Here is a 12,580-nt window from a genome sequence, read left to right on the forward strand (position 1 = left end):
TACTGAGTTGCCACTATGTATCTAGGATTGTAGGAGTACAAAAGAAACATATACCATGGCTCCTCCTCTCATGAACCTTTATATCTAGGTATGCAAGTATATAGTTCATAAAGATATATTTGGTAATGTTTCAAAACTATAGGGAGATTTTTTAAATTAACTCTTATGAACCAGAATAATGAGCATCTATGGAAATCATATCTAGATCCACATAGGTTTTTCAGCAGTCCTAATTCATATAAAACTAGCATTTAGGGGCACCTGGGTGGCTTATTGGGTTAAGTGTCTGCCTTCGGCTCAGGTCATGGTCTTAGGGTCCTGGGATTGAGCCCCCCTGCTGGGTTCTCTCTCCCTCTGCCCCTCCCCCCAGCTCTCTCTCTTGTGCTCTTTCTCTCTCAAATAAATAAACGATATCTTAAAAAAAAAAAAAACCCTAGCATTTAGCAAGTTATTAATTGACGCTTGATTGTGTGATCACAATTTTTACATAACCGCTAGTACAATGTGGTTAGGAATAAAATAAAAAGCAGTTCATACTTTAAAATCAGAGGTATTAAACTTGGAGGGTCAGTTTGTTATGAACGTACATTCTCATTGTGGCACTTTTTTTCTTTCTTTAAGCAACCTGTCACACAATAGGCGTGTGCCAAAGATTGGCCCTTATCCAGATTATTCTTCTTCCTCATACATTGAAGACTCTATCCATCATACTGACAGCATTGTGAAGAATATTTCCTCTGAGCATTCGATGTCTAGCACACCTTTGACTATAGGGGAAAAGAACCGAAACTCAATTAACTATGAACGGCAGCAAGCACAAGCTCGAATCCCCAGCCCTGAAACAAGCGTCACCAGCCTATCCACCAACACAACAACCACAAACACCACTGGCCTCACTCCAAGCACCGGCATGACCACTATCTCTGAGATGCCATACTCAGATGAAACAAATCTGCATGCCACAAATGTTTCACAGCCAATTGGGCCAACCCCTGTCTGCTTACAACTTACAGAAGAAGACTTGGAGACCAACAAGCTGGACCCAAAAGAGGTTGATAAGAACCTCAAGGAAAGTTCTGATGAGAATCTCATGGAGCATTCTCTTAAACAGTTCAGTGGACCAGACCCACTGAGCAGCACCAGTTCTAGCTTGCTTTACCCACTCATAAAACTTGCAGTAGAAGTGACTGGACAGCAGGACTTCACACAAGCTGCAAATGGCCAAGCATGTTTAATTCCTGATGTTCCACCCACTCAGATCTATCCTCTCCCCAAGCAACAAAACCTTCCTAAGAGACCTACTAGTTTGCCTTTAAACACCAAAAATTCAACAAAGGAGCCCCGGCTGAAATTTGGCAGCAAGCACAAATCAAACTTGAAACAAGTAGAAACTGGAGTTGCCAAGATGAATACAATCAATGCTGCAGAACCTCATGTGGTGACAGTCACCATGAATGGTGTGGCAGGTAGAAACCACAGTGTTAACTCCCATACTGCCACTACCCAGTATGTTAATGGGGCAGTACCATCTGGCCAGACAGCCAACACAGTGGCACATAGGGGCCAAGAAATGCTGCAGAATCAGTTCATTGGTGAGGATACCCGACTGAATATTAATTCCAGCCCTGATGAGCATGAACCTTTACTGAGACGAGAGCAACAGGCTGGCCATGATGAAGGTGTTCTGGATCGTCTTGTGGACAGGAGGGAACGGCCACTGGAAGGTGGCCGAACTAATTCCAATAACAACAACAGTAATCCATGTTCAGAGCAAGATGTTCTTACACAGGGTGTTCCAAGCACAGTAGCAGATCCTGGACCATCAAAACCCAGAAAAGCACAGAGGCCTAATTCTCTGGATCTTTCAGCCACAAATGTCCTTGATGGCAGCAGTTTGCAGTGTAAGTAGAGGGATCATTTAATCTCTCCTGCTTGTCTTTTGGGACCATTTAATTACTTAGATAAAATTAAATTGTGTTTCAACTACCAATTACTTATTTTTACCACTTTTGGAAATAAAATAAGCCACTTGGTTGGACCTCAGAACTAATCAGACTATTGTAAAGAGAAAAAGTAATTTGTTGTTGTTGATAGTCAATGTCGCAACAGTCAGAACTTAATACCAACTTAATACATGCCTTACATAGCTGCTGGTTCATAATGCAATTCACGTACTTGCTGTGAATGGTTGAAATTAAGTAAATGTGAGTTTAAAAGCTCCAGGTAAAATGAAGTCAGTAGAACTTTTGGAACAGTTGTTGAATATATTAATATCTATTTTATACACATCTAGATTTTATCAGACTAACCTTAAACCTATAAAGTCCAGAGAAAATTCAGAAAAAATTGTTACTAAAAAAAACTAAAGTTCTTGGTTTTGTTTTGTTAGTTTCATCTTTTCCAAGAGTCATGTGTTGAGCCTCCTGCATGCCTATAGCATTGTGCCATGGGTCCCCTAGACAAATAACTTGATACTTGGTTTCTAGCTCTAAAGGGATTATAACACAAGACAGGAGAGCTCACCAAAATCTTTAACAGTCATCATTGCACAAGATGATTTCTCTTTTAGACTGACAGCACTTTATGAAAAAAAGCAGTCCTGTTTTATGGTTGTCATCAAGGACTGCAAAATGGCCGGAAGGGATTCAGCTCTCAAAAATTAATCATAGAGGGGCACCTGACTGGCTCAGTCAGTGGAGCATGCAGCTTGATCTTGGGATCGTGAGTTTGAGCCCCATGTTGGGCATAGAGCTTACTTTAAAAAAAATATCAGTAGAATCTATCCCCTTGTTTGAGTGGCTTGTATTATAGACCGATTGACACATCCTATAGTAGGGCTCCATAGCAATAAAATGTTGGAAATTACTGGGAAATTTATACTGTAGTATTTATGTCATTCTTCTGAAAATATTATATGCCAGGTGCCTTTAAAATTTGATCTGCTTTGAACATTAAGTTAAATGATTAAATGCATTTTGCCAAGTTAGGATCACTACCAGCAACCAAAGGATTTGAGAACACAGCTGAGAACTTTTAATTTTCTCTTCGGTTTTTGCTCGCCCAATAGAATAATTCAACCAGTTACGAAAACAATGGGGCTTAAAGAGTCTCAAAATAAGTTGGTTAAGTTTTGCCTAGAAAATAATTGCCTGACATCATGAATTTCAAGTAATGTCTATTAATACCTCCTGCAGATATTCATTTGATCTGTTCTAGAGTTACCCTAATTTCTTACTATTTAATAGCTTCTTTATATGTAGTTTATTTTTCTGTCCTTTTATTTCCAGTAGGTGAGTCAACACAAGATGGCAAATCAGGATCTGGTGAAAAGATTAAGAAACGTGTGAAAACTCCTTATTCTCTTAAGCGGTGGCGCCCCTCCACCTGGGTCATCTCCACTGAACCACTGGACTGTGAGGTCAACAACAATGGCAGTGACAGGGCAGTTCATTCCAAATCCAGCACCGCAGTTTACCTTGCAGAAGGAGGCACTGCCACAACCATGGTGTCTAAAGATATAGGAATGAACTGTCTGTGAAATATTTTCAAGCCTATGGAGTGAAATTATTTTTTGCATCATTTAAACGTGCAGAAGACATTTAAAAAAAAAAAAACTGCTTTATCTTCCTGTCAGTACTCTCCCCCACCCCTGCAACAGGACTTGCTTTAAATAGATTTCAGCTATGCAGAAAAAGTTAGCTTATGCTTCCATATTTTTTAATTTTGTTTTTTTTTTAAGTTTTGCACTTTTGTTTAGTCTCATTAAAGTTATATTTGTCTGTTATGACCACAGAATTATATGTGTGTGTATCAAAAGTGGTCTCAAAATATTTTTTTAAGAAAAAAAGCAAAAACAATGTATTGCCGATAATCAGTTTGGACCAGTTTCTAAAGGTCATTAAAACAGAAGCAAATTAAGACAGGTTTGACTGCAGTGGTGTCTGGTATCCATGTTTTATTTCTGGGCACAAGCTAGTTTATATGTTGAACCGTTCCTGAACATATTATCTGTTGGACATTCTTTTCTCTTGTGTTTTGTTTGAACGTGCAATAGTCTATAGTCCACAAAGAAGCTTTCTTGTAAGCTCTCTTCCTAACAGAGCACACATTCTTCCATAATAAGTGCATTTTTCTGCCCCAACCCCCATTCTTTTGGCAGGTCAGTTCTATGGCAGTGATTTTTTGCACAAGAGAAAGTAGCTACCTGATTTCTTGCTTTCTCTCTCCTTATGGAGAATGCAGAAACATTGTCTCAAAGGGCTCGAAAGAAGGAACTACCAAAACCTAATTTGAAATGCCGTTTCTTTTAACCTTCCAAGTTTTAAATGTTTCTTTCCAGGCATTTTAGTAAACGTATTTGATTCCGGTTTTTGGAAGTTCATAAGAGAGCATAGAACAAAGTAGACAAAGTCAAATATTAGCCTTTCTTCATTTTATTTTATTTTTTATGTATGTTCATGTTCCATATTCATTTATTTAAGAAGCACATTTTTATCAGAAAACTTATAGAGCTATACTTATATGGAATTTTTAAGTAGGTAGATGGTTAAGACTATATAGTGTTATAGCCTTCATTCTCTAAATAGGCCATCTTTGACTCAAATAAAATTACATTTCCTATTTAAAATAACTTCAAAAGTAATTCATAGTTTTGAACCCATAGTAACTTTTTATTCTTTTCCCAAGCAACGCCTGGTGACTTTATCTGAAGATGAGTCCTCTTCCCATGACCTAAAACACTGTATGGAAAAATCATTAATCTGGCATGCCACATCCCTGTGGAAGGAAGGATTGCTGCCAAGCCTATCATTTTTGAGCAGACTGAGGCTTACCTTCTTTTTTCAAAACTGTTTCTTCACTAATCCTATTTTCATAATTTCTCTTTTTGCCGGTTTTTCATATGATCTTTGATATGTGAGCAGCATTTATTATTTCCATTATATTAGAATATACCTTTTAGTGATGTTTAACATGTTATGTATCCTTCAAGTCCTCTTGTTTTTTTTAAAGCTTCCTTTGTTTCTTTCCTTACTGATAGTTATCTCTAAACAACAACCTCAGCATGTTTTTTTAAATAAAGCACTTTATGTCAAATAAGGGACTTTTTTTTATAAGCACAAATTATTTTCTATCAATTTGCAAACACTGATGATCTCACTTAATTTTTCCGGATTCTCAGAGTACTTAATAGATGTTATTTAACTAAGTTCTATGATTTCTCTGGAAGATAAAAAGCTAAGAGAAAAACACAAATGCCCATATCTTGCTTTTAGGTTTTTATCTCCTGAACAATATTTTCTCACTCATATTCCTCTATCTTCATCATTAGCTAAAGATAACATAAATTTCCCCAATTTGCTGTCCAAAATATTTATAATTTACTATATAAGCCTTCTGGTTTTTGCCTTTTGCTATAATCCTATTAGTTAGTTGTTACAACACTTCACACTTATTCTGATGGATGGCTGAACACAGTTTTGAGTTTTTAGAATTAAGATTATTTTTCTAGTGCCCAGGATTTCCACCTTTTTTGTTTTATTGGCCCTTTTCTTGATTCAGATCCTTAACATTTTTCAGTCTTCTGGCATAATTATTATTCTATATATGTAACAAATTATTTATATCTTTCCCACCAAATTTTCACTTAGTTCTCTTGCCTTTAAATATCTTTGAACTGCATTTCATTATTTTCAAACACATGTAGAATATCTTTGAATCAAAATAAAGTATATTCCTTCTCCAATTGAAAGCATTGGAGGATAAATAACCATTTGAGATCCAACTGATCTTTTCCTGACAGAAGTTATCTTACATCCTACTTTAATTTATGTTTAGGCTAGTTGGTTGTAATTTTTCCAGCATCTTTTTTTTTTTGATGTTTAATAATAAAATGCTTTCAAGAATTAATATATCAAAATAAAAGAATCCTTTTAAGTTTCCCATTTCATGCAAACATGTTTAAAACAAATAATTTGCTTTCCCTAGCTTTAGTAGACCCTTCAAAAATAGGAAGAATAAAAAGTGTAGATCATTTTAATAAATTTTAAATTAAATTTACATCAGACTGATTTAGAATCTGTAATATACAAGCAAGCAAAATTACTTAAAATACTTGCTAACTTTATTCATCTAATAATGTTTCTTAAAGCTAATATTTAACTGCTATCACAGTATTTTGCATGTACAAAAGCATTTGGATCCTTTGAATAAAGGCCATTTAATGAAAAAAATATTAAAATTCACTTTGCTAGTTTTACAGCCTTAAAAGCATCATAATAGGTAATCAAATTCTAATATTAATTCCCCGAGCTATCCTAATTGTTTGTCAGAACTAAGTCCTTGAAAGAACTTGATTTGAATTGGCTTTAGACAAAAATGATTTAATTATAATTCCTAACAATGTTCCCCCTTTTCAAATTCATAATTTGGGGAAAAGAAACCAGTATCATTGTAAAATGTTATGAAAAGGCACAGGAATTAAATAGTACTAATCGACAATTTGTTATATACCGAATGGTGGGATATACACACACAATCTCTTTTAATCTTCATAGCAACTGTTTAAGGATTATTATTAATATTCCCACTTTACAGATTGAGGAAATTGAAGCTAAGAGAAGCCAAATCATTTGCCCAAGTTCCCATCCTAGTAATAGAGAAAGCTGGATTTCAACCTGGGTTTGCCTCTCCACATCTCCCTCATCCACACCACACTGCCTGCGCACAGTACAACAGGATGTGTAATATACTGACATTTTATTAAGAAGTTCAGTCATTACACTCTAGCACAATTGTGGCTTGTATATAAGCCAAACCAGATACCTTAATGACTTTAGAAGTTAGGCGAACATAAGACATGTAGACATATCTATGCTGACTGTTGCTTGAGAAATAATTACTAATTCAAGGTGAAATTCAATCCCACGTCTGCCATCATGAATCCTAAAATTATTTTACTTTTCATTCCTAATATTCTTGCATTGTAGAACTAAAGGTAAAGTAAATTTTAAGGGAAAAGTGAAGGTGGCTTGTGGGAACGAAGACTTTTCCCTAAATCGATTCCATACTTGACTTGGAGGAATTAATTTAACATGGATTTTAAGTCTCATCAATCCTTTGACTCCATCTTGAAAATTTCTGCTTGTAGTGACTTAGAGAAAATTTTACTAATCCATAAAACTAATTGAGGATGTAGGAAGGATACAAGGATAATATCTTTTTTTATAAAGCAGTTTCAGTATCTTCCTTACATGTACCCACTTACTGCAGAAAATGTACATTGGTTCTGAATGTGAAAATAATTAAAGGTAGGAACTCTCAAGGAAGAATATGTTTCGGTGGGAATTGTCACAAAATTTGGCAAGTGTTTTTATTTGAAATATTTTCAAGTTTGGCATCTAAAGCCAGATGGAATACTTGGTAGGTTGCAGCTATTTACTGAACTTTCCATCCTCAAAGTCATTTAAAATGGAAGAATACTTCCATAAATTTTTTTGTTTCTTTTTTAAATATTTATGGAAATGAATATTTCATTGGAGGTGGTTAGCTCCTAGAACTTGAGATTACATTGTATTCCTAAACAACCTTTTATAAATTTATATTGAACTTAACTACCAGTTATGTGCAGGTTATTGCATAACTATTCACAGATTGCTTTATATATTACTTTATCTTCCAAGCTAACTTATTAGAAATTGTACACACATGTTAGTTGATTATCTAAACCTGTTATTCCAGAAATTGTGTAACCCTCCCACATACACCCCAGGAGTTTTTTTCAGACTGAGATGTTTCCAAGTGTACCTTTTGCTGTCAGTTTGCTCTTCAGCAGGTAAAATTGCATTTTAACTTGTAGATTTTGAACTATGCAAATGTTAACCAAAACTATGTTGCATGATCCACTCTTAAATATACTCCTTGATTTAGTAAATCTGGCAAATCACTGTTTGAGCTAGTTACATAAATGTTATTATCAAAAGAAGGCTTTTGTATAGCTTCTCAGATTAAACTAACATAGAAGAAAAGAGGAAATCTCAGGGTGCTCTGGAGCACCGACCCATTACTTTCCTCCAACCACCTTTTAGTTTGTGTCTGACTTACTCTACCCCTTGGTTATCTGACTTGCAATCTTCTGTGTCAGGGGAATGTTCTTCATGTCGATTCTGCTTCCTTCCTATTTCATTTTATGTGCATTTGTCTCCTCCGGCAGTAAAAAAAAAAAAAAAAAAGAGCAGTTGGCCATCTTCTCCAGAATTGTTCTTTTTTCATTACGCTTCAGGCTTTTCAATTAACATCTAAGTCTCAGTTCTTCAGACAAAATTGCTTTGGTTCCCTTAGCATTTCCTTCTCAGCCCTATTTTTTTTTCAGCCCTATTTTAATAACTATTTATACTTAAGAACACTTCAAATTATATTTTACATTATATTCAAATTCATTACTCAAGTAATAGTTCAGTAGGATAGAATTAAGAATTAAGATGTTACAATTTAACAATGGATCCAACCATCAGATTGTCAGAAAAGCAGCACTTAAGTTTTGTATTATCTAACATTTCCTATTAAATTGTGGAGTTTTATCATTTTATATTCTCATTAGTTATAACTAAAAAGCCATGCATACAGAATTGTATATAATTTTGCCATTAAAATTTTTTAACCTGTATTGCAGCAAGCTTAGCATTACAATTGAGCCACAACATGTTACGTATTTGTATCAAATATTAAACACAAAATGCAAGATTAACTTTCAAAAACAAACCTTACAAAAATCAGGTATTATCTATGAATATTTTTGCAGACCACTTTTGAAATACTTATTATTTTACAACATAGACTGGACTATAACAACTTTCATTTAACTTTTAAGTGGCTGGTTAAAGTTGAGCGTTTGTGCATATAAAGAAAAATTTAGGATTTTATTTCATGGCTAATACATTTGAAAGTAAATAATTTAGCAGATTTAATGCCGTGTATTAGAATTATGCCCCAGATAAATCTATCATATCTTGAAAATTCCAATTCTATTATTATGTGATGTTCATAGTGTTACTATTAATTGTGGTGACATTCATTCTTTTAAACTTAATTTGCAACCCAGATTCTAAAATTTGGGTAAGAGAGAAGAAATCTTTAGAAATAAATTGCATCACTTAGGGCATCCAGTTTATGATTGAATTTTTAAACAAATTACTGTATTTTAAACTACAACTTCTTAAAAATGTTTCAAAAGGCAACATGTAGGTTTTTTCCATTTTATTTGTACTTTTAGATTTCAGAAACATCTTCATGTTTTAGACTCACTCTATAGACATAATATTACTTAAAAACTCAGGGCCCTTTTCATCCCTTTGCACATGAGAAACTTTAATTGGTAGCAAACAAGCAATTAGTCCAGTTGAGTATTTAAAGTGTTTGTTGCACATACAGGTCATTTAATGTTTCATCTTATGATTTGACTTAATTTACATAGCATAACATCAGATTTCATTAATCATAAAAACTTGCCCAATTCTATAATTACTGAATAGAGGGAAGTGACTCAACTAATTGGTTACATGTTGCAGCCTATTTAGGCCTTAGAGTTGAAGCACCATCTTAAAACCATTTCTGTTCCTTGGGTAAATGGTTATATACGAAGGGACAAATATATTTCATTTTGCTTTGTTTTTTAATGGGAGAACTTAGTAAAGTTGTTCCTTTGAGATAAAATTTTCTTGAGGTAATTTAACATTATAAAACTCTTCTAAAAGTGAATTAATGAGTTTATAGCTTTAGTAGTAGTTTGGATGGTTTTGAGAAGGTAACTATGATAAGCCGTTTATCACCTTGTCAGATCCAAATAGAATTTTTCCTTCAATCAGACAAGTCCAAGCTCCAAATTGATATGCTGTATACTTAAAATCCTAGCAGTGAAGTTATTTGTAACCAGTCTCTTGTCTCAGGCTCTCCACCTTATTACCAATCCTCTTAAGTATGATAGGGAAACATATTTTTAGAGAAGCTTAATAATAAGAAAACTAAATTACTAAAAGATGCAATTCAAAGATAGGTTCTGGTTAAAATTGAATTGCTTGGCTTCTGTGGCTTTTCTTTTTCTTGTCACATTTATTTATTTAAAGTTTTTGTATGCCTTGTCATGTTTCCATGGAAATTATATTGTGTAAGTATTTGTATAAGCTGGAATCATCCTTAATTTTCTGTTGATAATTTTTCAAATGAAGATAAGTGGATAATTGTAAAGTACACTAACTCTTAGGGTATTGTAGTAGCTGAAACATGGAGATGTGTAGCTGCCATGCTTTTTCTGAATGGACAGGAGAAACATAAGCTACAGAGTATTCATTTCTGAGGATGCTTTTCTGGAATAAGAAAGGCTGGAAAATATTGGCAATTCCTCAGAACCCTCTTTCTTGTTAACGGGTATCTTTTGTTGGTGTGTTTTGCTCTTACATTACAGATAGAATATCATATGAATTTATGGATAATTACTTTCAGTTATTTTGCTTTTGTAAAAGCCGTCTGAGACCTTGCTATGCTGTGTAAGTTGTGTTTGATGGATCAGTGTGAGTATGAAATAAAGCAAATCATTTTTCTTTTGTATTATCTATGGATGCCACTATGAAAGCTGACATTAAGCCACTAAAGAGTTTTTTATGAATAATTGTAAGTAAATGCTTTGATATATATAAACCTAAATAAAAAGATTGTATTGCTACAGAGACATTGGAGAAGGAGATTTTAAGACAGTTCTTTAGGTTTAAAAGAGGCTTGCTGTAAAATGGTGCATTATTCCATTTATTAAAGATCATATTAATGACAACAGTAATTGTATCTTTTGATTTTATTAGGTCACCAGAAATTATGACCGTTAGTGTGATATTTCAGGTATTTTGCACCAGAATAGTTAATGTTTTAATATACTCATTATACTCAGTATGATGCATTTTTAAAAAATCAATTAACACAGAATAATAGTTGCACACTTTCTGTATACCAAGCACTGTGGTGGTTATTCTATGTATGTTGATAATTCTCATAGCAATCCTATCAAATAAGTATTGTCCCCATTTTAAAAATAAAAGAACTGTGGTTCAGGGAAGTTAAATATCTTGTCCAAAGCCACAGAACTGGTAAAATGAGATTCAACGTATTTTCCATTTTGCTTTGAACTAAAGGTTTTAAATCACTGGTTACGGCAAGAAAATTCAAAAATAAAAGTGAAAATGGCCCAGTGGTAAAAAGAATAGCCAGGAACATACATGAAGCAATTTGCAGTTACTGAAAAGCTAGCAAGTACCAAAACAACTATTTCTTTTGGCCTAAAATTGTGTTTGTATTAAACATCATCAAATAATCTTTTAAGTTAGATCTTTGTGTTTTTAGAAGTCCTTGTTAAAATGCAATATGAGTTTTTGAAGGCAACATATTTTTTTTAAATATTTTATTTATTTGTCAGAGAGCAAGAGCACAAACGGGGAGCAGCAGGCAGAGGGAGAAGCAGGCTCCCTGCTGAGCAAGGAGCCCAATGAGGGACTCAATCCAAGGACCATAGGATCATGACTTGAGCCGAAGGCAGACATTTAACTTACTGAACCACCCAGGCATCCCATATTGTTTTTGACTCTAGATAAATTGAGTGTATTAGCTAAGTGTCTTGGAACACGATCCTATATAAATTCACAGGACAGCCATGTTGTTTTTTTTTTCAAAATTTTATTTATTTATTCGACAGAGATAGAGACAGCCAGCGGGAGAGGGAACACAAGCAGGGGGAGTGGGAGAGGAAGAAGCAGGCTCACAGCGGAGGAGCCTGATGTGGGGCTCGATCCCATAACGCTGGGATCACGCCCTGAGCCGAAGGCAGACGCTTTAACGACTGCGCTAGCCAGGCGCCCCTGATCCAAATATCTTGACAGCCAGACCCAAGTGTCTAGACTTGCTGTCATAGACAATGAGGAGACTAAATTTTCTTAGCAAGGAAGGACCTTGACAGAGTAATTTAAAGAAGTTTGGACTGACAGGTATGCAGGATACATCAGAAAGGAAAATGATTAGTATGAGGGCATGAGAGAAACTGCAAATAAAATGCAGTTTTCATTGTGTAAGTTCCTTTTTCAGAGGAGCATCAAAAAATATTTTGAACACCTAATGTGTAACAAGTACCACAGTAGAAGATAAAAAACACAGCCCCTCCCTCAAGTTGCTCATAGTTGATTTGGAGAAAATTATAGTACCGGTTGTAAGTATTATGACAGAGTGAAAGTCCAGTGTATTATGGAAGTACACAACAAAGATACTTAATCCACTCAGTAACTGAGTCAGACAATTTCTCCTTTTGAAAGAACTTTCCTCACTGTCTTAAAATATGAGTAGGAATTAGTGAAGAGATGAACAATGGCCCTCGAAGCAGAAGTTATAGCTCCCATGAAGACCTATAGAGGCTTGAGAGGGTGGAGCTTTTTCAAGGGGGTGGGAGGATATTAGATTGGAATACAGTTTGGGACACTAAGTGAAAGTATGAAGAGAGATGGCCCAGTAGAACCCAGATGACCCAGGTGGGACTATATCACAGAAGGACTAG

General features: G+C 34.8%; 1 protein-coding gene across 1 annotated transcript in view; it reads left to right on the forward strand.

Moving 5' to 3' along the window:
* BMPR2 (bone morphogenetic protein receptor type 2) overlaps positions 1-10,819 on the forward strand; it is a 184,487-nt gene extending 173,668 nt beyond the window's left edge. The window contains exons 12-13 of the mRNA XM_045806523.2: positions 622-1,901; positions 3,288-10,819. Of these exons, the coding sequence (XP_045662479.1) occupies positions 622-1,901; positions 3,288-3,538 (1,531 nt within the window). The 3' untranslated portion in view covers positions 3,539-10,819. The remainder of the gene's footprint in view (positions 1-621; positions 1,902-3,287) is intronic.
* Positions 10,820-12,580: the final 1,761 nt, after the last annotated feature.

Source organism: Ursus americanus, chromosome 1, assembly GCF_024610735.1.
Source record: "Ursus americanus isolate L20-20 chromosome 1, mUrsAme1.1.p, whole genome shotgun sequence".
NCBI classification, from domain to species: Eukaryota; Metazoa; Chordata; class Mammalia; order Carnivora; family Ursidae; genus Ursus; species Ursus americanus.